Source organism: Microtus oregoni, unplaced genomic scaffold (assembly GCF_018167655.1).
Source record: "Microtus oregoni isolate MIOR12 unplaced genomic scaffold, Mior012 000087F_ref0000451, whole genome shotgun sequence".
Lineage (NCBI taxonomy): Eukaryota > Metazoa > Chordata > Mammalia > Rodentia > Cricetidae > Microtus > Microtus oregoni.
The window spans coordinates 2,927,462-2,952,451 of NW_024544554.1; the positions used below are offsets into that span (position 1 = coordinate 2,927,462).

The following is a 24,990-nucleotide window of genomic DNA, read 5'->3' on the forward strand; positions in this document are numbered from 1 at the left end:
ACCATGCCAACTTCTCAGCGTTCTCTATGTGCTTACCAGGTGTTTGCAGATTTTCCATAGCTAAAATATCCCAACAACCTCATGAAATGCATATTGTTATTTTTTTTTTTTTTAACCTGGGAAAACAAGGCCTGGCTCTTCTGAGAACCTGCCCGCAGCTCTCAGTGGCAGACCATGGATCTGGGCTGAAGACAGTTCCAGAGCTCGGGTTGAGTGTTCCAGACTGTTTTGCACTGATCTCGGGAACGATGTAGCAGGAAATCTATCTTGGATTTTTGTCGTTGGCTTGAGGAGATTGTGTCATTTGCTTTTACGACGATGGGGTCAGTCGTCTAAAATGATTGGCTGGCTGCATAAACCACCGCAGCATTGAAGAGAAATGGCTTTAATCTTAGAGCACCGAAAGTTTGTTTTAGTACAGCTATGGTTTTGGTTAAAGAGCTGGATTGTCTTTAGTCCTCGGATAGAAGGCGTCGATAATAAAATATATTTGCTTAACTCATAGGGAACTTCTTTGGAAGTTTAGCAGTGGGGTTGACAACTTTGCTGGAGGCAGGCCATGGATTTGGAAGGGCCTGAAGCGTTGCCTCTGCCTTCACGCAAATTTAAGTTGTGTTCTTGATGTGAATCGTAGTGGTCAGAAGAACACAGCCTGTGAATATGTTCGTTCTGTGCTTCTTCTCCACAAAGTTAAAACACAGGCTAAATTTGCTCATTTAGCACAATCTTCCCTCTGCATCTAAAGAGACATCTTGCCCTCAGATAAAATCCGTGTTGGCTTACATTCATGAAATGCATTTTTAGCATCTTCCCAACTTTTGGGAACCAGTAATGTATTGAAATGATCGAGCTTAAGGTGCGCTTGGTCTTTTAAGTGGGTCTTTAATTGCTTGTTCTAATTAGGAAGGTTACAGACACCATGCAAGTGTCAGGAAGATTACAAACACCATGCAAGTCTTAGAATGACAACTTTTGAATGAAGGGCCTGTTCCTGTCCACTCAGCTAAGACACGGTGGACTGTTGTCTCTCTGCCTAGTGGTCATGGATCCTCCGAGCACACAGCAGCACACTTCTTAACTCTGCAAGCTTAGGATGCTCTTTTCTCCCGAGATAGGGAGGACCAACAAATAGCCTATCTTTAAGGTGTGCTTTTTTTTTTTCATCATTTCTTATTTTGAGGTCATTAAGAAAATCCAAGCTGGGTGGTGGTGGTGCACGCCTTTAATCCCAGCACTCCGGAGGCAGAGGCAGGCGGATCTCTGTGAGTTCGAGGCCAGCCTGGTGTACAAGAGCTAGTTCCAGGACAGGAACCAAAAGCTACAGAGAAACCCTGTCTCAAAAAAAAAAAAAAAAAACACAAGAAAATCCAGGCTTGGGCTTAATCATTTAATCATTTTGTCTTGAATTCCATAAAAAGCTCTTAAAAGCCTGCTGTGCTCTGAGAGCAGTGAAGTGTACCCAGTAGCCGGGTTCCTGACTTGATAAGGTTCGCATTTAGCAAGGGGAAACAGGCATCTGTCCTGCTAGGGTTACTATTGCCGTGACGAATCCCTGGCCAAAGCAACTTGGGGAGGAGGATGATCGGGCTTCCACTGCTCCTGGCGAACAGACGCCCTTTCTTTGACCCTGCAAGCTCTACCTTTTAGTCTGCAGAGATGACCCTTCACCTCTTCCCCTTTATCCCACAGCAACAGAAGCGGTACCAGAAAATAAAGAGCTCAGCCCTGGTGATTCAGTCTTACATCCGGGGCTGGAAGGTGAGTTATGGACGTGGGAGCTGGGCTTCTCCGCAGAGGGTGCTGTCTTCAGGCTCGCTCTGCAGGGATGGTTTCCCCTCTCCTACACCTGTGCCGCAAACAGCCACAAGGAAAGAGTAAATATTAAGGGGCCAAGCAGGGAGCCCTGGTGACCATGTCTTGACTGCTTCCTTCTCATCGCTTGATTTATTTATTTTTTTAAGCTTTGTTCTCTAAGCAGGAAGTCCCTGAAATAATACTGTCTGTAATTGCGACATCCTTGCACCCTGTGCTTTTGAGAGGAGCCATTGTCCAGAAAGGCGTGGTCCAGCCAGTGCTTGATTCCTGTGGGTTAGCCCCATGTCCATGACTTCCCAGTGATCCTCTGCAGCCCCTTCATAAAGACTAAAGGCTCCTGGTCCTGGCCCGGGCTGTGGTAGGAGGGAAAGTGGACAGCCACAGTGGCTGCTCAGGTTCCAGGGCCTTCCAGCTAAAGCTTGGTTCAAGGGTCAGTGAACTTGGGGCCCTAGGCAAACTTAAGCCTGTGTTCTGATTCGTACAACCTGCAAGTCAAGAGTGGTTTTTATATTTTGAGCCATTGTAAACAAAAAGCAGAAAAGAGTTTCAAGTGCATGAAGATTACATGACATGTGGATTTTAATATCCATCCGTGAAGATGTGGCCATATTCACCTATTTTAGACTCTAGGTCCATAATAGCCAAGTCCTCTAGTAGCTGTAGCACACTGTGTGACTTTCAACACCAACCATTTACCATCTTACTCTTTAAAAAAAAAAATTAATATTTTAGCCGGGTGGTAGCGCACGCCTTTAATCCCAACACTTGGGAGGCAGAGACGGGTGGATCTTTGTGAGTTCAAGGCCAGCCTGGTCTATAAGAGCTAATTCCAGGACAGCCAGGGCTCTTACACAGAGATACCCTGTCTTGAAAAAGCACAACAGTAATAATATAATTATTAATATATAACAATATAATTAATGATTATAATATTAATAATAACAATATTATTATTTTGTTAATTCTTTGAGAATTTCATAGTGTTTTTAATGATTGAGCCTCCACGTTCATGTGAATAGCCCATGTTGCTGTGGCCATTGTTTTCCTGTCGTTTACCAGGGTGGGAGGCTGCCTTTTCCCGGTGTGACCACCCTGCCATGCTAGTGTCTCTGGGCACTTGCTTCTGTTCTCATCTGGTTCTCACTGGGCCGTGTGTGTTGGGACTCTCACCTCTCTGAAGATGATTTTTCTAGTCTCTCTTTAAGTTCATTGAGGGGATGATTTCTCTACCGTAGGCCCGCAAACTCCTGCGGGAGCTGAAGCATCAGAAGCGCTGTAAGGAGGCGGCCACCACCATTGCAGCCTACTGGCACGGAACCCAGGTAGGCCAGGGGTTCCTGCAGAGGGAGGTGGGGTTGGATGTAACTTGTGGAGCCTAGCACCCGCAGACTCAGGGACGGAAGAAAACGACTCACTGGCTTGAGCTACTGAGCACACGTGCCTCTCCTGCTCTTGGCCGCGTTTTGGTGCGGGTGGTGGCACATGCTTTTGCGTTTACTGTTGGTGACCGGTGTCTCCTTTTCTGTCTCCCTTGGGAAGCAGCAGCAGCAGCAGCCTTTCCTGCCTTAACCCTTTCTGTCACTCCTTTTCAAACGCACCACAGGCGCGAAGGGAGCTGAGGCGGCTGAAGGAGGAGGCTAGGAATAGACATGCTATTGCAGTTATCTGGGCTTACTGGCTTGGATCGAAGGTACTTGATGCACACGTCCCATCGTTGCGTCCGGGAGTTTCGCGGGGACCAACCCTGGTCTCTTAGCGTAGCAGGGATGAAGGGTGCATTTGTAGAGACTCACCTCTCAGTGCATGCTCTAGCAGCCAGATTAATAAGCCCGGTGATGCTGGACGGTAGAATGCCGTGGGAGCTTTGGCATGTACAGACCAAAACACTAATCTCACTAATAAGACTGTAGCGTAGTTTTTCTTCTAAAATCCTCCCGATAATTTGCATGTTAAATGCCCACTGTTTCCAACTGTTGAATGCTGGCCAATTTGGGGGGGGCAGGGAGTACTTGTATGCAGGGGGCATGTGAAGAACATTAAGGTTGGGGTTCGGATCGGTTTCTGCAGGGCGTTGACAGATGAATGCCTTTAACAAATGCTTTGAAAGAAGTCATCTTTAAATGAAATCGCGTTTCAGGCTGACACCTGTTGGTTCCTGGAAGCCAACGGTGTCGCGTTTTCAGAGGAGGGGGCAACTGTGATTTCATAGGAAGCTGTACTCCTGTGAAGTTAGCCATACTTGCCAGAGAAGAATCCGAGGAATTCCAGCACTGCTGTTTGTTTTCCGGGACAAAGGCCTCCTGAAACTCTCCCTAATTCCAGGCAGAGTCCTGGGCTCTGGGAACATTTCATATCCCCCAAGGAACAAGAGTCTCAGATGTTTTTCTTGCTTAGGCATCAAAGATCATCTCTGCTTAAAGTGCAGTTAGAAACGCACAACTCTACCGAGTCCTGTGTTTTTGTTAAAGTCTACCTCGTTAGCATTGTAAGCCCGTCTTGTGAGCTAGATAAGAAGTTAACCGTGCGGCATACACAAAAGCTTTGTCCAAAAACTGACCAAAATTGTTCATTTGTCTTTTTTTCTAAGAGTCTATAAAAACCAACCTAGTTCCTTAGCTGGTTAAGAGAAGCGTCCCTGCCGACTTGCTGCTTCTGACGGGACTTCTGCAGTGAGCTTATTCCCCGGTCTCAGTGCCAGGATGTTTCAAAAGTCAGTGCCTGCCTCTGTCTTGTGAAAGAGCCTGCCTAAGGTTCATTTTTTTTCTCCCAGAGTTATCTTTTCAACCTGTCAGTTGTACCATTTTTTTTTTTTGCTCCATTTTAATTTTTTAGTATATTTCACTATTTGGGATCTTCGCCAAGTTTGGTTTTTGGCGACGTGAGGGATTGATTCCAGGACCTTCTGGCGGTGACTTCGCCCCCATGCAGTTCAGTTCCTAACACCGCTTCTGGCTTGGCCGAGGAAGGACCTCTCTGTTTTATTAGTCTGCCTTCTTGCTTGCATTCACATCCTCACAGCCTTTATTTTTTGCAATTTTCCAAATGGTTGTTCACCCAGATAAAGGATCTCGGGAGGTTTGCAGCCAGGGAAAGGATAGTGAGCTCTCTCTGTGAGGGAGCTGAGCCACTGTGGAGGCAGGAGTAGGGACCGAGGAGACAGGAGGGGTGCGCGTGAGGAGTGATCACAGTTGTCCTTGCACCTACATCCAGGCCGCTGTACCAGCTCTACGCCGAATCCTTGGGTTGAAATGAGTGTGCACTGTTCCTCCGCCATTCTGTAGCCCCGCTCAAATGTTGGCTCTCCTGTTTGGTCGGGGGTGTCTTTTTCTGGTCATTTGTGCTGTCTGCAATGGGCTCTCTCTTACTTACTATCTAAAACGTTCTAGGCTCGGAGGGAATTGAAACGCTTGAAGGAAGAGGCTAGGCGTAAGCATGCAGTTGCTGTCATTTGGGCTTACTGGCTTGGACTGAAGGTACTTCCATCGTGACTTCCTCCTGCCCTGGGTGAAGACCCCCCCACCCCGTAAAGCCTCGCACCTACTAACCCGAAAAACCTGGCGGCGCTTGCTGCTGTCTGTGCAGCCTTATGAAATGTCAGCTTGCCTAATCTTGTTTCTTTTTCAGTGGGGGGAAAAATGAAAGCAACTACACATTAAGTTTCTCATTTTACTGTAATTTTAATGTAAATAATGAGTGTGATGCAGTATATTTTGTCTAAGACATGTAGACCAGGCTAGCCTCTGGCCTCGAACTCACAGTGATCCACCTGCCTCTTCCTCCCAAATACTGGGATTAAAAGCAATTGCCACCACCACCCAACTTTGTATGAGCTTTTAAATCATGAGGCAGAGTGTGATCTTTGAGTTCGAAGCCGTCTTCCTTCCACAGTAGCCTAAGAGGGAGTGGCAGGCTTTGTTCCCCATCTTCTGGGCTGCCCCACAGAGGGCTGGAGCAGAACTTTCTTCCAAGTGATCATGGCCCCCAGCATGGATGAGCGTGTTTGCTTTAGGAACCTTAGAAAGGCTGCTGAATGAGATGATGGGGATCCTGAAATGGAGAGAACCATGTGCTTGGTCCAGGGGGGAAAGGCACACCCAAGTAAATAAGAAAATGTGGCCCTGAGCACTGAAAACCTTCAGGCAATAGGAGGATTCGGTCTACCTGCTTAGTGATCATCGAGCGTAGTAAGACATCCACATAGCCTGTCGAGGGCGATCAGGGTCTTTTTCACACGAGTCCTCCTCAGCGTTCCTACCAGTCCAGGGACACTAGCTCTTATTCTGAATATTTGAAAATTAGCCGAGCGGTCATCAACTCTGCACCTCCATGTTCCCCTGAAAGTCCCTCCTACGAATGTTTAGTTAATTATCCTTTTTGAGCAGCATGAGTATTCATTCATAAGATAATTAAGATGTAGCATCAACAGAGTTTAGAGGATGTTCTATTGGACAGATTCTGCATCCGTTCTATGCGAGTTCTGTTCAGAAGCCAAGCAAAACGAAACATTTCGTGCTTTCGAATTTGCATCATAATTTTAATAAGAAGAGGGAAACAGGCAGGTTTGGATACAGACCTTCTTCTCCGTGCTGACTCCTGCCTGTCAGATCTGCAGTTTTCCAGGTTTCAATGCAGAGTCTTTCCAGCTGCTTTGGCACTGGGAAGGTGTCAGCCCCAGCTGGCTGAACACGCTCAGCCTGCAGGTGAATTCTCTGGGCTCGCCCCAATTGCAACTCACCCCCCGCCACACACACACACACACACACACACGCCCCAGTTCCTCATGAGACAGAAGTAGCTTATCCTGTTTCCATTATTACTGTTAGAAAATAAGATAAAACCTTTTTTTGAAGTTTCAGATTGTAGTAATCTTGTCATTTTTTCCCAAACACAAGTTATGTCGATATGAGCAATATTTTGAAATGTCCTTTGAAACGATTTGATTTGCTTGTATAACTAAATACAAAGTACACTGGCCATTTTATGATGCCGGTGAGAAGAGTGTGATTTCACCAAGTTTTTATGGTACAGAGCATTATTCGCGGAGCTGCCATTTATCCCGTGGCGTGTCAGAAGCCTGACGACAGCTCCGATCTCTGATCCAGGACTTCGGCATCGCCTCTGGCTGTGCTCCCAGTGACAGACTCCTTTAGCTTGCCTGCTTTCTTCTGTATTCCCCTTGACCTTTGGAAGCTGGAGGTCTGCAATGGTTATGAAGTCCTGAAAGAGACATGACAGTTAGGACGTGGATTTTAAAAAGGGCTGGCTGTGTGGAGTATATGTCAAAGTGTAACATTTAGCTGTTGTATAGATGCCTGGAGGGTGGGCGTGTAGATGAGGAACACAGCAGGCTGGTTAGGTATGATTGGCTATGTACATTTCAGAACCTGCAGCTCTCAACAAAGGCTACTGGGGTTCCCCTGTCCCGTAGAAATGGGGATCACTGTTACTGGAGCTTTAAAAAAACATTAGGAGAAACCCGTGACCGTGAAACCGTTCTGTAAAAACATAAGGATAAAGTTACCTACAGACTGAGCTTGGCTTATAGGTCTCTATTCCACAAAGCCCATTAGACAGATATGTTAAGCATATGTATTTCAGCCCAGGAAAGTGGGAAGGGAGAGAGAATAGGTAGAACACCGAGCTACACAGAGGGGTTGACGTTTTGCTAATTTCTAACTCCCGTTCATAAGTAGATGATGATAAACGCTTTCTATGTCCCCTGCGGCTTCAGTGTTTAACTGTAATACTCATTAATTCGGTGGACGCCGTACTTAGTTATGAGACATCAATATATGAAGTAGATTATTATCATGTCGCACTGTGGGGGGAGTTTCTGTGCAAAATGGCGTGATGCCTTCAGTGCCGCGATAAGAGGTGTGACATTTGGCAATCAAATGAAAGACAGCGATGGCCTGGAGGCACCTGAGATTCTTACTTTGAGCTGCTTCCATTCTGTTGTCCGCTAGTCAGGTCCTGGGTTTTTATGCAGGATCCTTGGAAGCTTCGACCTAGTTCTTCAGACCGTTTCTCAAAAACATCTGAAGGAGAAATTGCCTCATAAAATACTTTATGAAACGTGCTCTGATTTATGACCAGCTAGCCCTGTAGAGGGTTTCATGTCCAATTATCAGCCTGTGTAAAAACCAATAGGATTTAACGTATTGGTTCCCCCGAGTCTCTTTCCCTCTGACGTAACCGCCACTGCCTGAGTGTGTACCGTCAGTTCTCTCAACCCAGCAATATATTTATAAATATATGGGTTCCGTACGCTTTGATGTGTAAAGAGATTCGTCACCACGGTGAGCCCCCGCCAGCCTCGTTCTAACCCTCTCTACTTCCTTTGAAAGGTGCGCCGGGAATACAGGAAATTCTTCAGAGCGAACGCTGGGAAGAAAATCTATGAGTTTACGCTTCAGAGAATTGTAAGTTGACCGCCCCCCCCCCATAGCTAATTAGCCTTATTCAATTAACCACTTAATAGCACCAACTCAATCAAATCTGACTTTTAAAATCTGACATGAATCGTAGCTTTAAAAGACCATTAGTTGCCGTTTGGGTCTTCAGCGGGTTCAAATACAGTTGTGTCAGGACTGTCAGGGGCCTGTGATTGATAGGATTGATCAGATGCTTATTTTATTTGGCATAGAAAACTAAGAAGAGGCCGTGAGGAGAGCCAGGCTTTTGCCCTGTTAAACTGCTATGGGCTCTGGAGGGTCGGCTTTGTAAATAGGTCGATGGCAGCAAGGCATCCGGAAGCAAAGGCGGGTCAGGCTGGATTTTGGAGTTGCCCTGCTAGAGGGTGTCCTGTGGCGAACCTGTAAACGCTGGTGTCAGCCAGGACTTCTGTTTATTTATATAACACGGGTGGGCGAGTAACTTCTGTGGTTCTCATTTGGTCACGGGAGGTGTTTACTTTGAGCAATGATAAGGCTTTCCCAGCGCCTGGCCCATGTGGAATGACACATCATATATATGCGACATCCTAAGTTGAGAATATCTTATGCCAAGAGTGCTTTCGCCACACCCAACCTACCGAGCGTCGCAGCTTAGCACCATGGCCCGTGTAGAAAATCTGTCAGTGGTCAGTCGTGATTGCTTGACTCGCTGAGCCCAGGACTCGCGGCCTAGTTTCTTAGGAGAGCCTTGCGCTGCCCCCACCGGCCCCTCCAGACATCAGACTGTGAAGTGTGGTTTCTGCTAAGTACGCCTTGCTCATGCACATCGTAAAGTCAGAATTTCAGGAGTTGAAACCTCCCAGATTAGGGAGCATCTTTGTTGGACAGTATAGCTTTGTCTAGAACTTGCTACAGTGATGAATGTGTTCCATAACTTCAGTGCGTAGCCACTATCCATGTACGGTTATATCCAGCGCTTGGGAAGTATGGCTGAGTCCTTTATTTAATTTTAGCTCTCTAAAATGTAAGTAGCCACATGCTGTGAATGGCTCCCTGTTGAACGGAGCAGCCCTCCCATGGCATTGGTGTAAACCAGTGCTGATAGCAGTAACTATGTCTGTCGTCATCTTTCCTGATGAATGTTTGGTGCAGATCACAGATCTCCCCCTGCCCCGCCCCATAGGTATAAGAGCATTAGGTAGAATTATCAGAGGAGATACACAACTTTATGGACTCAGACCCATCAACTCTCTTAAAGACTGGTTGAATGATGGGTCCGTACATCTCTCTGGGGTCTTTTCCCCATCTGATATTTTCTTGTCCAACCCAATGTAGGTGCAAAAATACTTCCTGGAAATGAAAAACAAAATGCCTTCCTTGTCGCCAATAGACAAGAACTGGCCACCGAGGCCTTACCTGTTCTTGGACTCGACGCACAAGGAGCTGAAAAGGATCTTCCACTTGTGGCGGGTAAAACGCGTGACATTGTCTTTTTCAGAGGTCATATAATTTCTGCCTCAGACCCCCCAAACGCTGGGGTTTGAGTGTTGACAGACATGTCCAGCTACTGCCAGCATCTTACAATGAAAAGCAGTAATTCAAAAGTAAGAATGCACACTCCTGGGTTAGAGGGGTGTGTGTGTGTGTGTGTGTGTAAATCTGCATGGGATTACCATACTGTCCCCTATAGTGCTATTGCTTGTGAGTGTGTGTTCAGGAATGACAGCCAGGCCCGGAGGTCCTTGGGGTTTCCATTGTAGCAGAATGAATCTAGACTCCCTGGGCATAGGCCACTTAGACCCTGTTGTTATATTTTGAAGAAGCATTCTAAAATCTGCAACACAAATGCCTCATAACATCTTCTTAAGACCAACTTTTAGAAACCAAAGTGGGTTTGTCTTTTCAAATGAATGGTTTTCACTGCTCTTCTAAGTTTAGCATGCTTCAGAACAGGACATTGGGGGCTGGAGAGATGGCTCAGAGGTTAAGAGCACAGACTGCTCTTCCAGAGGTCCTGAGTTCAATTCCCAGCAACCACATGGTGGCTCACAACCATCTGTAATGGGGTCTGGTGCCCTCTTCTGGCCTGCAAGTATAAATGCAAGCAGAACACTGTATATGTAATAAATAAACAAATCTTTAAAAAAAAAAAAAAAAGAACAAAGGAAATTGGCCAGGCATGGTGGTGCACACCTTTAATCCTAGCCCTTGAGAGGGAGAGGTAAGCATCTCTCATCTCTTGAATTCAAGGTCAGCCATGGTGAGATCCTGGACAGCCAGGACTCTGCAGAGAAACCCTTTCTTGTCTCAGAACAAAGCAAAAGCTGAAACCCCAAGAATTTGTCTCATTAGTTCTTTGTGTATGTTCTTCTTGTATCTCCCAGTGTAAAAAATACAGGGACCAGTTCACAGACCAGCAGAAACTTATTTACGAGGAGAAGCTAGAGGCCAGTGAACTCTTCAAAGACAAGAAGGCTCTGTATCCTTCCAGGTGTGTATGCTCGTGCTTGCTCAGAAATGCCTCTGCTGTGCTAATTGCTTTCTCAAACATGTCTCAGCATCTTTTCTAGGTTTCATTTCAGTAATAGATGCATGGTACTTTTGTGAATGACTTCCGAGACCACTGGGTATCCATACACCTAAGACTGGGGAGCTCCCTCCATGTAGAAGGATTACAGTCGTTGGCTTTGCTCTATTCGCCTTAGCTTAAATCGTTTGGTAAACAGGAGGTCATGCCAGTTGAAAGTTCTGTGGCTGTTGGGATGAATTGTCATCGGACACCCTGTTTTTAAGGCTATTTTTGCATTGAACTGTAATCAGTGTTCAGATCTTCCTGCCAGTATGAAGCCAGGTCAGAAACTCATTTGTAAGGTCAACGCCAGGAACAGACCGTCGGTCATTACTCTTTCTTGTTACTTAAGCCTGGACCCATGGTGTCCTTTGGCTGCTAAATGGTTAGTCATAACCTCGGTGACCTGTACAAAAGTTCAGGTCATTCGCTGTGGACACCATGAACTCCGGAAAAGAATAAACACATTGCAGATGCAGCAAGTCCAGCCCGTGACAAAGGACTTGGCATATCCGAGTGTCCCATGAATCCTACATCCATCCATCAGTCCCCCCACATTCCTGTTCTCCTTCATCTAGTCTTCATATAAACAAGTGGTTGTGTAATTTCAAACCAGAATCTCCAGTGACTTGTAGCTTTTCCTAAAGATCTAGAAATGAAGGGCTTGGTATTGCCTACCAAGTAGTCCTATGTATTTCATGTACCTGTATTATTTTTATCTGTATATATGGTTCAAAACTCTACCTTTAAAAGGGTTAAATTAGGCCGGGCGGTGGTGGCGCACGCCTTTAATCCCAGCACTCGGGAGGCAGAGGCAGGCGGATCTCTGGGAGTTCGAGGCCAGCCTGGTCTACAAGAGCTAGTTCCAGAACAGGCTCCAAAGCTACAGAGAAACCCTGTCTCGAAAAACCAAAAAAAAAAAAAAAAAAAAAAAAAGATAAAAGGGTTAAATTAGCACAGTTGCCAGGCCCGTTGGGTTTGAATATTCTAATTTGCAGTATTTCTCCCATTAGCTGCTTACTTGAATACTTGCGTGACTAAATCCAAAGTTGTCTAACATGCCCACTGTGTGAGCATTATGCCAACCAACAGAAAAGTGGTGTGCTTTCTTCAGGAACTGATTTTATTCATCCTTTTCTTTATACGTCTCAAGTTAGACAGCAGCAGCAGCAACCTTCTTAAACATCTCCCATAGAAGACCCTAGAATGGCAGGGGGGCGGGGGTGGACTTAGTGATAGAATGTATCGCTAAGGAAACGGACTAAAATTAGGCTCTTAGCGCTTTTTTTTTTTATTATTAAAACCACAATTAACTGAACACAAAGTGAGCTTCAAGGCAAGTCCCTTCTGGCGGGGAGGCGGTGTCAGTTTCTGGAGGAGGTGGCCCGTTCTCTTCACCTGAGGGCAACGTGGAAGAATGTACCTCCCCGAGCTGTGAAGCAGCAATGCCTCTGGGTGCCTCCTCATGCTGCCGCCATGGAGCTTAAAGGGCCAGCCGCCTACGTAGATTTTTCTTCCCTGAGCTTCTACACACACACACACACACACACACACGCACGCACGCACGCACGCACGCACACTGTGTCTCCAGGAGAGCGCACTTGAGCGACCTCTGGGCAGAAGCAAAGGGTTCTGGCTGTGTCTGAGTGCCTGTCACCTCCGGGACATCTTAGTGAGGTCGTCTTGAGTCTCCAGAGTCCCATGGGAAAAATCAAGAACTGTTACGTGATTGACAAGCCCTAGGTCTAGCCTGCCCCTGCAGGTCGTTGACTTTCTTACTCTCTGTGCGAAAATGATATTTGTCTTTGGAGCAGGATGGTGGTGATGTCGTTCTTTGTCGTTGGCTTACGTTGTTCACGTGGGTTGGTGTGCCCTGTGTGGGCAGCTGTTAACTTTCTGGTGTCCGTTCCTTCACACAGGGCCCGGCGCTTGACTCTGGCCGTACAGGGTGCTCTCTGTCCCGATCATGACCAGTGAGCTTTTTATCACAGCCCCACCGACCAGCTGCCCCTGGCTGCTTTAAAATAGTCTTGACATAGGTTTAGGGCGTTGTTTCTAACCCAGCTCTAAAACAGGTGCTTGTGCAAAGAGTAAAATCAATTGAAGTCACTTTCCTGACTTATTTATTCCCTAAGATCCCCTGGCCTGTCCCCCTCTGACTGTGTCGCCTGTCTGAAGCCATTTCTAAGGTACAGGATTTGTTTCTCCCCTGTAGTGTTGGGCAACCATTCCAAGGAGCTTACCTGGAAATCAACAAGAACCCCAAATATAAGAAACTCAAAGACGCCATTGAAGAGAAGATCATTATTGCCGAGGTCGTGAACAAAATTAACCGCGCAAATGGGAAGGTAAAAGCGTCAACCGCCCGGTGTAGCAGAGTTCTTTCCCTATTTCTGCTTTAGTCCAGTTTGCATCGCACATTCTAGTAGTGTTGGGATTTGTGGAGGAATCTCTCCTCTCTAAACTTGGAAAGGTTCTTCTGTTTCCTGGAATTCCCAGAAATTGAAAATATAAGCACGGGGGAGATGGCTCAATGGATTAAAAACCCTGCTCTGCAAGCATGAGGACCCAAGTTCAAATCCCAAGCTCCCACATCAAAAAAAAAAAAACAAAAGAAAAAACCAAAAAACTGGCCGTGTTGTGGTTGCTTATCACCCCACACCAGAGTGTGAAGATCCTGGGAGCTGGGCCAGCCAGCCTAGCAGAAACAGAGAGGTTCAGATCGCTGAGAGGCTCTTTCTCGGGGGAATAAGGGGGAGAGAGGTAGATGACACCCAGGACCCTGCTCCGCCTCCACGCGTGTGCACCTGTGTACACGACCACAGAGTCATGCTCGCAAAGTTTCTTATCACACATACATGAAGTTTTCAGAATGCGTTATTTAAGTGTGTCTGTCTACATACATATGCCTGCTGAAGGACAGCAGAATAACATGTTTACTGCTGGAAGTGACTGCTCCTTGATCTGCATGTAGGCGCCATTTTGGAGTGTTTTGGGTCCTCAGTCCTGACATGCTTTTGTGTCTTTGTCTCAGAGCACGTCCCGGATTTTCCTCTTGACAAACAATAACCTTCTCCTTGCTGACCAAAAGTCCGGGCAGATCAAGTCCGAGGTCCCCCTGGTGGATGTGACCAAGGTCTCCATGAGTTCACAGAACGATGGCTTCTTTGCCGTCCACCTCAAGGAGGTAAGGTTCCCCCAGCGGTCTGACCTGGAAGCCGCTCCTGGCGTCCTTTTTCCCATCTACTGACTAGACGGCCCCACCTTCCTCGCCCTGCCTCTCTCACCGCTGCTGACTTATAAAGCTTGACTGTTTACACCCACGTCTAAAATCTCAGGCTCCGTTTTCAGGAATTGAATTACACGTTCCATGGCTTGCTCACAGGACTTCCAAGAGTAATGCTTGAAGATGTCGTGTGGAGACGTTTGATACTATGTTTCTTCCTGGTGCTGCTTCTGTGTGACAACTTGAAAAATGTTGCCTTTGTTCTTGTTTACCTTTGACTTGGGGGTTTATTACTGGCTACAACTACCAGAAAACCTTTGCCATTGATTTTGACCTAACTTTTTTTTTTAAAATATTTTATGCTTTTTACCTACGAAGGACCACTGGCTTGAATAGAAAGGCTAAAGTGTAGGCACTGGATTTTTATTTTGATTCCTGGGCCCATGCTATTTGTAACTCTTCACTAATCTCAACTTTAAAATGATTGTATCTACTACATAACATTGGTAGCAGGCTGTTGTAATATGAGCAGCGGGGCTGCGTCCCCAGCACCCTGGCTGCCTGGCTAGCTTATGCCCTGAAATAACAACACACAAACTGTATTCATTCAAACACTGCTTGGCCCATTAGCTCTAGCCCTTACTGGCTAATTCTGATATCTCGATCGATCCATCTGTGTGTAGCACCCGTCTTACCGGGAAAGACTCAGCATGTCTGACCTGGCGGCTTGCTTCATCACATGCGTCTGCCCGGGAGAGGGGAGCTTGGCGTCTCTCTGAGCTCACTTCCTCTTCCTCCCAGCATTCTGTTCTGTTTAGTCCTCCCACCTATGTTTTAACCTATCAGGGCCAAGCAGTTTCTTTATTGCTTAACCAATGAAATCAACAGATTGATATATGACACTCCCCCATCAGCAGGCTTAACACACACTGTACGTACGTGCTTCACAGAGTGACTGTCACACAATTGTCATCACCAAATAAACAGATGTTAGCATCTACTAATACGTATAGAAAAAACCCAGAGACTTTCCTTAGCCACCACGGATCTAAATCCAAATGGAGGCATATCATGCCATAAGAACAGCTGCTCTTAGCATCAGTGACACAAAAGTGACAGCTGGGGGCGGGGTTTGGAGATCTGCCGCTGTCTTGGCCACGCCCCCGTCTAATCCTTGCAGAGCTCTCAGCCTGGGACCTCAGCATCCTGTTTGTCGCCTGAGTCTCCTGGTGACGCTCCGGGCAGCTGAGTGTACTCAGCTGCTCTGGGAGTTTGTTCGAAGGGTTTTTGTTGTTAACTTCCTTAAAAAGAATTGGTTGTTGGTTTTTCACTATTTTTTATAATTATCTATTGTGTGTCTGTTGGTAGGAGTCGGTACAATTTGTGAGAGTCGGTTTTCTCTTTCCACTCTGTCGGTCCCGGGAATCAAACTCTGGTCCTCAAGGCTTTGTGGCAAGCCCTTTCACCCACTGAGTCATCTCGCTGGCCCCTGTGTGGCTTCTTAAAACCAAATCACTGAAAGGTTTTTGAAGGGCGCTTTGAGCTTGAGTTGTAAGTTGGGTAGTTGCCCGTAAAGCTTAATTATGCAAGCCCACCACAAACGACTCTTGTGGCTTCTTCTCCAGGGGCCTACAGATTGCTGTTCTGGTCCATGACCAAACTGAGGTATCTAGTCTTGTCCTTGCCACTCATCTGGAGGATGAACCCCAGCATCAGAGGTTCCCCTCAAACCCGGGAGCCTTTCCCTCCTCTCTCTGACTCATGACTTGTCTTTGCAGGGCTCAGAAGCAGCTAGCAAAGGGGATTTCCTCTTCAGCAGTGACCACCTGATTGAGATGGCCACCAAGCTGTATCGTACGACCCTCAGCCAGACCAACCAGAAGCTCAATATCGAGATCTCGGATGAGTATGTCCATGTCTTGTGTGCAGTACACTCTTCGCTTTCTGCTTTCCTGTTGGGTTTGGTTCTCCAGTTTCATCAACGAACCCAACTAAGAGTGCTCGCTCATTTCCCAGCTGCCCTGACCTGAAGAATCACACAAAAACTATATTAATTTCAACGCTGTTTGGCCCAATGGCTCAGGTGTATTTCTAGCTAGCTCTTACATCTTAAATTAACCCATTTCTATTAATTTATATATCACCATGAATGAGTGCTGGAAAGGTAGCTCCTACTGGTAATCCTTAGAGTGCCAGGAAGGCATACTGTTCCCTAGGGTTTGCTGGTAAGTCAGTTTCGCATAATTGGTGAGCCGTGAGTTCTAGTAAGAGACCTTCTCTCCAGGGACAAGGTAGATAGTTAGTTCCCAGAGGAACTCTACCGAAAGCTGAACTCTAACCTATGCAGCAAATACCCATGCAGCCGCACACACATGCACAGCAAATACACACACACACACATACAGACACACACACATACACGTGCCCCTGAGCACACACAAAATAAATAGAATAGTGTATGAATTAGAAGCTGGCGTAATTCACCCCGTGAGATGGTATGTGTAAAACCCTGCCTTTTAACTGGGGCTCGCATATACATCGGAACCATGGAGTCTTTGCCCTTGTGGTTGCTGTGGGCGTCGGTACCATTAACCACAGGTTTGCTAGGTGAGTCACTCAGGAATGCCCCAGTGCTTTAGGAGGCTGTTCCCCCAGGTCCATGGGGAAAGGTCCTGAGCGGGAAAGGTCCTGAGCTGGCTGATGAGACCACTGGGGTAGGGTGCCTGTGGGATAGCTTTCTGAAAGTCCACATTTCGTGTGTCTGATTCTGCGAATGTTTAATTTGACCCTTTAAAAAGTTGGCCATGAAAAAATGAGGAAAGGTGGAGCTGCAGCCTGTTAATGTGATGGCCCCACTGAAACACAAAGCAGTCGCTGTCTCACCTCACCCTGCTGGAATACAGGAACTTCCTTTCCTTGGGGCTGGTAGATGAGGGGTGTGGGCGTGGCCTGTGATGGGCGTGGCTTTGTAGTGGGCGTGGCTTGCAATGGAGGCGGGTCGTGAGTGCCTCCCATGGTCATGGCCCTTTCAAAAAGGGAAGCTGGTGTTTACCGCACCCTCACCTGCTTTGTGTGTGCTCCTGAGTGTGTTTGGTTCTCTTCTCCTAGGTTCCTGGTGCAGTTCAGACAGGACAAAGTGTGTGTGAAGTTTATCCAAGGCGCCCAGAAAAACGGGAGCGTGCCGACCTGCAAGCGGAAGAACAATCGGCTCCTGGAAGTCGCCGTCCCTTGAGCGAGGAACGCCTCTGCCCTCCATGGACTTGTCTCTCTCCGTAATAGTGCAATTTGATTTTGTTTTATTTGGGGGCTCGCTGTATGTTTGGGGGTTGCCAAAGGCAAGCTGGTAGAGTCCTTTGGCAAAATTAAAAGTATTTGACTAATCTGTTTTAATTATTGGAATAGTTAATCCTTAAGTCCACAGTCTGTCCTGGGAAGGATTTTAGAAACTGACAATGTCCGCTTCCACCTCCTACGTGTTTTCTCCTCAGTTAACGTTCGAGACTTGTGTCCCGTAAACCCACATGTTACCCGTAAATCATTAGTACATGTAAACGTGAAGAGGGGGCTTACATTCATTTATCAGATATTTATTGAACGCCTACTTTTTGCTGGGCACTGTGCTGAAACTTATTCGGAACATTTTTATTTTTAAAACTGTTGCCTTCTGGCTGATTTGTGCTGGCGAAACAATAGCTAAGGAGGTAGAAGAGATTGAGGCCAAAGGATACCGCTAGCCATGATGGCATTAGCGGGAACCCTGTAGCGCGATGTAACAACAGAAGAGAAGCTGGCGGCCCTGGGGGATTGGAGACGGACGATTGGGTGAAATTCCTCTATGTTTTGTTATCTATTGGAAAAGAGAGAAAACTGACATTTAGACGTGCACATTTATTTGTTCAGAAAGCAGAAGTTACTCTGGCTTGAGGGACGGTAACTGAAGCAGAATGCTTCGTTGCGGTTCCAAAGAAGCACGGGATGGGACTCGAGAAGCCCACGGTGCTTTCACGGAGTCGGCAGCGTAAGAAAAGGCTGAGAGCCGTTCACAGCGGCAGACCTTCTCTTCGATGTGCAATAAAGCATCCAGGATCGCCTTTGGAAGTTTTATTTATAATATACATTTTTTTTTTTTTGTATACGAGAGGTTCAGGGTGTGTATTTTAGTCAAAGATCAAAATTAGAATTAGTTTTCAGGGCTTCTTTTTGTTGTTGTTGTTCTTTGAAATTGACAATAAGAATTCACTTTGGAAACCACATTTGAAATTCTGGAATCAAACTGTTTCTTATTTGGGAGGACACTGTATATACATCGGGATTATGTTAAATAATAAAATTGCTCTAAATCTGGTGCCATGTGCTGGAATCACAGCTCTAGTTTTGTATCTCGAGCTATTTTCATATGTGACGTGTCTAACGTGCCGCAGAAAAGTTTTCCATCCGGACATTGTACGGTCTCCATGTTGACGACTTTCACTAATCATTTTGTATCCGTAATCGGTCAATGAGAATATTCTCCGGGGATTTTCTTTTGATTTTTGTACTTTAAAAAAAAAAAATTCTGATAAAAGAAATTGTCAGGCGTCTCTGTGTTTATTGGCGTAGGTGGAAGAGATGTGTTGTTTTCCGTTCCTGAGGTGCTGAGTTGATAGTTCCTGCTGTAGGGGAGCAGCGGGGTGCTCACCGATGTTTCCAACCGTGTGTACGTACAGTTACTAACCACACTTAGGACATTCAGGGCACTGGTCTGGGTGAAGGGTCTTGAACTTCATTCATTCACTTGCTGGCTGTCCACTCCGTGTCTGCCTCCCACAGTTACTAACCACACTTAGGACATTCAGGGCACTGCTCAGGGTGAAGGGTCATGAACTTCATTCATTCACTCGCTGCCTGTCCACTCTGTGTCTGCCTCTCGAGGTTACCCCTTCAGCGGCTCTCGCAGTCCGTAACATGTTGGCTTCATGGGAAAGACAGCATAGTTCTGTCAAAAGCTCGTGTGTCCGTGGACACGTTGTTCCTGCCATTTTCTCCTAGCAAGATGCCACAGAGAGCAAGTTCTCACAGCGGCACCTCCTTTTGCGGGAGGCATCCCGTGATGTCTCCTCTGGCTAGGAATCACTTCTTGAGTGGAACTGAGCGCGAAGGGCCCATAGTATGAATCCACTTGGTAACTTTTCCCACCGCACGCCAGATTCAGAGATGTGATGTTCATCATGGTGCCTTGTAAGGATAGCGTTGCCAGTATCTGCTTTTGTCGCAGAACTCGCTATGTGAACTGGGCCTCTGTCTGCTAGGGAAGTCTTGCTTCCTTCTGTGTGAAGGTGAGGAGTCTGTAAAAACCTAAATTTAAAGAACGATGAGGGACTGGAGAGATGGCTCAGTGGTTAAGAGCATTGCCTGCTCTTCCAAAGGTCCTGAGTTCAATTCCCAGCAACCACATGGTGGCTCACAACCATCTATAATGGGGTCTGGTGCCCTCTTCTGGCCTGCAGACATACACACAGACAGAATATTGTATACATAATAAATAAATAAATATTTATAAAAAAAAAAAAAGAACGATGAAAGTGGATTGTGGAAGTCATATTTGGAGATTTTTTTAATTAGATCATTGAACTCTTGCTCTTGGGTTTAGAATGGCCTGCTCCCCAGAGGAACCCAGACGCTGAGAACCACTAAGAGAAATACTGGCATCCCCTTGTATTTTAAATCCTTCTCCTGGCTAGCATAATCGTGCACACCTTTAATCCCGGCACCTTGAAGACAGAAGCCACTGGATCTCTGTGAGTTTGAGACCCACAATGAGGCTCTGTTTCAAAAGTAAAAGGCCTCTAGTGTCTGTCCAGAGGTTGTCACTTTGCTGTCACTGGGCCCTCAGAGGACGTGCCGGTCCCCTGCAATGGAGAGAAGGTGCTGGCGGGACTCAAGTTCTTAGGCATCCTGGGTAGGCCACATGGCCCCAGCTTGTTCCCAAGCGTCACTCAAGATTGCCCAGCCCCCAGGTGACTAACAGATGTAACAGATGGGAAAGCAGGCAATGGGTCCCCAAGGCATCATTGCCAGTGTGGGCAGTGTGCTAGTGGAGTTACTCCTGACTGATCGCCATCGAGCACCCATGAGGAAGGGGCGCAAACATAGATGCGCTCCGCAAGATTGATTCTGGCTTTGTATGTCAGACTTTTAACATAGTTCTTCAGAGCCAGAGCCCAGCTATAAGGCCGCCAGCTCATCTGAATGTCCCTGATTAGTCTCCAGAGGGGAGGGGCCTCTGTCTGTAACAGCAGCAAGCAGGCCAAGTGGTCAGTGAATCGCAGGCACACCCTCTCAGCCTTGAGGACTCTGAAAGCTAAGACAGTGAACCGTTTTCCTGTCGCACCGTTACAGCCGTGTGCTGATGGCAATAAAGCTCACGTAATTGAATATCCTCACAATTAGAGCATAGCTCATTAAAATACTTATCAGAACAAATGGAATTCTCGAATCCCTTTGTAATTAATAGGCAAGATATTTTACAACGGGCAAACTTTCAAATGGCCACTCTTCTCTCGGGGAGGGTTGGGTGGCCTCCTTGCTGTGTCTCTTCTGTTATGTGTTTAGGATGGCTGTGACATTTCTGTAAAATACTGCAGCATTGAGACTCACTAAGACAGACACAGGAGAGTGGAAGGGAAGAATCGTGGGGCTCTTCTGACCTGGAGCAAAACAGCCGTAAGTTAATGCCCGTCTGCACATCTGCGGCCTCTCTGCAGGACACACAGGTCTGCACATCTGCGGCCTCTGCATCTCTGTTCTCTCCAGCCCTTCTCTCTGCTCTCAACAGCCACAAAGGGGAACAAGCCTGTTTCTAGTGCATCTCATCCAGACCTTTGAGGGGCCTGCTATCCTTCCTGATATGAAGATCATTTATTAATAATCATAAATTAGTCACGATGTAGCTGTCTTCGTGTTTCTATGGCTGTGAAGACACCGTGACCACAGCAACTCTTGTAAAGGAAAACATTTAACTGGGGCTGGCTTCCAGTTCGGAGGGTTAGCGCATTATCATCATGACGGGACATGGCAGCATGCGGGCAGACATAGTGCTGGAGACGTGGCTGAGAGTCGGGAAGGAGCTACATCTGATTCTCACAGGAAGTGAACTGAGACACTGGGCGTGACTTGAGCCTATATGAGATCTCAAAGCTCACCTCCCCAGTGACGCACTTTCTTGAACAAGTCAACACCTCCTGATAGTGTCACTCCCTATGAGCTTATGGGGACCACAACAGCATGCATGACTATAGATTTCTTATTAATTTTTTCTGCTGTTATGGTGGACAGATCCTCTCAACCCAGTTCCATAAAGTTCAGCAAAAATCTAACGTCATAACCAAGAGAGATAGTCTTGGCTTATCTGTGTGTTGAAGAGAAAGTGGTCAATGAACTTAACTCCTGTTTACCTAATACCCTGGCGAGCCCGAAGGCACCAGATCAACTTCCTATCAGATTTTATGGTCACATAATTTTAGGAGCTCTTCCCCCCCCCCTTCCTTTTTGAGGTGAGATTAACAGAGCTGGCATATCCTCTCAAAAGAGGATTTTGAATGCCCTGCACACAGAAAGGTACACAAAGAAGTTAGCACAACCTGTACCCAGAACTCAAAACAGGTCCCAGATAACGGCAGAAACTTTATCCCAGTCAAAATCCTCCGCCAAAGTCAACTTTGTCTTTTGATACACAATAATCTTTCCCATTTTCAAATGCGCTCTTGTAGCATGTAGTCGTCTTTCTCTCAGTGTGACTGTGTGTGTGTGTGTGTGTGTGTAGCTAAGTTTCTCCCATATTCACAAGTGTGTAACTCAGTGTTAACCCACAGTACCCGCTTGTTCGGCTATGGGGTTGTTGCAAACGTTCTTGTGCAAACAGGCAGAGATCCCGCTGCGTTGATGGCTGCCTCCGAACAGCTGAATCAGACAAAATAACCTGTCAGCTACAGGCGACTCGCAAACTGATTTCCAAAGACATTACCCCGCAAAGGTCTGCACAGGGCGACGTTAGTGCCACACCTGGTAGTGGGAGCCCTTAGTTCCGCTCTGGTGAGCTCGGCTTGGATTGCTGATTTCCTTGTCAGTGTTTTCCGATTATATCCTCTGGCAAAGAACCTAGTTATATGGGTTTTCCTTTGTGGTTTGTATTTCCGTGCCTGTTTGGCTGAGGCCTGTGTGTGTGTGTGTGTGTGTGTGTGTGTGTGTGTGTGTGTGATGTCTTCTCACAGTCTGGTGACTTTGCTGTTGCCTTATTACGGCCCCCAGGTGAGCAGAAATCTGTCTACCGTAGTCCTGGTTACCAGTGAGTGACCTCCCCTCCAGCTGGCGCTTGGTTTCCTATTTTGGAAACACTTGCTTACCTGAGATTATGCTTAATGCTGAAGGTTTTGCTGGGACATTTAGCCCATTGGTCTGGTTGGAATTGTTTTGTTTTGTTTTTTTTATGGTGTAGCATATCAAGACTCCTTCCTGTTTGTTTTCCTCACCTAGATACCCAGCAGACACAGCCCCCTTTATCGAAAAAGCCCACCTTTCCCTCTCCCGGGTTTCTCTATCCTTCCATCTGTTGATTTGTGTCCATATTGTCACTGGAATATAGCCCTTTAAGGGACATTGCTTATCTTTAGCCATCTTGAGCGTTTCTGACAGGAAAAGGCATTGAAACCGGCAAGTCTGCTAATTCAGTGAACAAGTCAAGTAAGTAATTTCAAATATGGGAGCAGGGACAGTTCATCACAATTCCGAAACAGTGAAAAGCCACGGGGGATTGAGCGCAGGCGTTCCCTGGGGTCGTGTGAGGAAACCGTGAACCGTTTCTATAAAGTCAGTGAACACCTAATGCCGTGTGATTGGGTTATTTACTCGGTGTGTGGTTTCCCATCTACTCAACATTCTGTCCATATTATGAATTGTCTCGTTTTATGTTTCCCTGAAATTGCTGTCTCTCATAAGTGTGTGTGACTGAATGTTCCTCTCTTCAGCCGAGTTCCTTTGGTAGAATAACGAGAGACCTTGGCGGGTTTTTCTGCCTCTGTTAATGTTCCGGTTGGTTTTCCGGCGCCATGGTAACAGCTTGACGATGAGAACAGATGGTACCTGAAGTGGCATTCGGATCTGTCTTTGGCTTTTCTGCTAGGTGCACATTTTTAAAAAATTAATTTTAAGGAGTTCTAAATCATGTCTCGTTAATCACCCAGTCCGCCCTCTGCTTTGCAGTTCTGAGCTCGCTAAATTCAGAATTGCCCTTTGAAAAGTAGCTTCTGCACGCCGGGCTTTTCTGAAATTGAGAACTTCACTGACAGAGGAATAGGACCAGAAAGGAAGATGAAGTAGGTTTGTATAGTGTGTAAAATAGCGTGTAGGTCCTGTTTCCAGACTGCGGGCAAAGGAAAACAACGCAGACATATTGTGGCATTTAATTGCCTTCGAAACTAACCAAGTCCTATGGGAAATGTTTTGTCGGTGTCAACCCTTTCTGAGGAAAGACGAGGGGAGTTGTGCCATGGGTAGCAGAAAGCAGTGTCCTCAGCAGAAACCTCAAAGTCGTCCTTAGTGGCACACACGGTGGAGCTGACTCACTTCGCGAGCCAGCATCACTAGTGTGATATGCTATATGCTCTATCTTGAATCCTACATTCTAGAATGAGATAGCGTCACACTGAAGGGGTGGGGTCATGGTGGGCAGCACTGGCTGCCCTTGGTGGAGCTCCTAAAGGGAGCCAAAAGCAGCAATTCCTAAGTGGAAAGTTTACAGGATGGCTGTGTATAGCAAACAGGCCTCAGCATGGTTTGGGCTTATTTTTCCCCAGACTCTATCCAATACTTCCTGATGAGAGAAGCTTAGTGACTTTCTATACAAATAAGGGATTTGCACATTTAAAGCAAGCACCCATAACTTAAAAAGTGAGAACGCTCCTTCCCTAAGCATCTTGTACGCAGAAATAAGAAGGAAGACTTCGTAGGGATGTAAATATTTTGTTGGATAGGGCCTTTGTATCTTTTAGCTTTCCCATTCCACTGGGGGCAGAAGTTCTCGCTGTGTGTTATTATTATGGGCAGATGAATGCAGAGATCCAAAAATACTGGCAATAATTGGAACCCACTCTTTCAAGTGCTTTCCCAGGCTGGATGGAACAGCTGTCTTTATTTCCTAGTACAAATTAGACTTGGCCTTGACAAAGGAGATCTGGTAACTTGACGTGGAGCGAGCTTAAGAGTTACCACTGAGACATTAAAGAGGAAGGAATCCACCCACCAATTTGTTCTTTCCAGCTAGGAAAAACTCTCCACAGATGACGATGCCATGTGTGGTGTCTTGAACTGTCCCCAAACCACACCCGGACACTCAAGCAGAGTGTCTTAGGATTTATAGGTGTAGTCTGACTCATAGGATGTAGACACAGCATCCATGTCTTGTCTAAAGGCACTGTTTCTGTGGGAGTGCTTACTGGCCTTAGACATACGATCGCCCCTCCCCTCCCAAAGCAAACCTATCTTTTTCTTTTTCTTTTTAAATTTTCGAGACAGGGTTTCTCCGTAGCTTTTGGTGCCTGTCCTGAAACTAGCTCTTGTAGACCAGGCTGACCTAGAACTCACAGAGATCCGCCTGCCTCTGCCTCTTGAGTGCTGGGATTAAAGGCGTGCGCCACCACTGCCCGGCAGCAAACCTATCTTTGTATATATCTGTGGGACAACCATTTTGGGACTTAATTGTTTTCTGCTGAGTCATGGTGTATTCTATTAATAACTTAAGATGGAGTATAGACATTTAAATTTTATTTTAATAGTATTAAATAAATAGCATTTTCCACTTACTCTCTTTGTGGGGTTGATAAATTGCTTTTGGAAATCAAGTCCTTGAATGAGATATTTTGCTTTATCTTAGATTTCGCATCAGCTGGTCTTAGCAGGAAGTCTGCCGTTGGCCAGGGTTGCTGGGTCATGGCTTGCCAGAAAGCATCCTC

General features: G+C 46.4%; 1 protein-coding gene across 5 annotated transcripts in view; it reads left to right on the forward strand.

Moving 5' to 3' along the window:
• LOC121442183 (unconventional myosin-Ib) overlaps positions 1 to 18,355 on the forward strand; it is a 152,099-nt gene extending 133,744 nt beyond the window's left edge. For 3 of the 5 annotated variants that reach the window (XM_041643615.1, XM_041643616.1, XM_041643620.1), the window contains 11 exons: positions 1,690 to 1,758; positions 3,051 to 3,137; positions 3,419 to 3,505; positions 5,202 to 5,288; positions 8,163 to 8,237; positions 9,546 to 9,680; positions 10,595 to 10,701; positions 12,995 to 13,127; positions 13,814 to 13,966; positions 15,784 to 15,911; positions 17,114 to 18,355. In XM_041643615.1, the coding sequence (XP_041499549.1) occupies positions 1,690 to 1,758; positions 3,051 to 3,137; positions 3,419 to 3,505; positions 5,202 to 5,288; positions 8,163 to 8,237; positions 9,546 to 9,680; positions 10,595 to 10,701; positions 12,995 to 13,127; positions 13,814 to 13,966; positions 15,784 to 15,911; positions 17,114 to 17,237 (1,185 nt within the window). In that variant the 3' untranslated portion in view covers positions 17,238 to 18,355. The remainder of the gene's footprint in view (positions 1 to 1,689; positions 1,759 to 3,050; positions 3,138 to 3,418; positions 3,506 to 5,201; positions 5,289 to 8,162; positions 8,238 to 9,545; positions 9,681 to 10,594; positions 10,702 to 12,994; positions 13,128 to 13,813; positions 13,967 to 15,783; positions 15,912 to 17,113) is intronic. The other 2 variants (XM_041643617.1, XM_041643619.1) reach the window with 2 other exon arrangements.
• Positions 18,356 to 24,990: the final 6,635 nt, after the last annotated feature.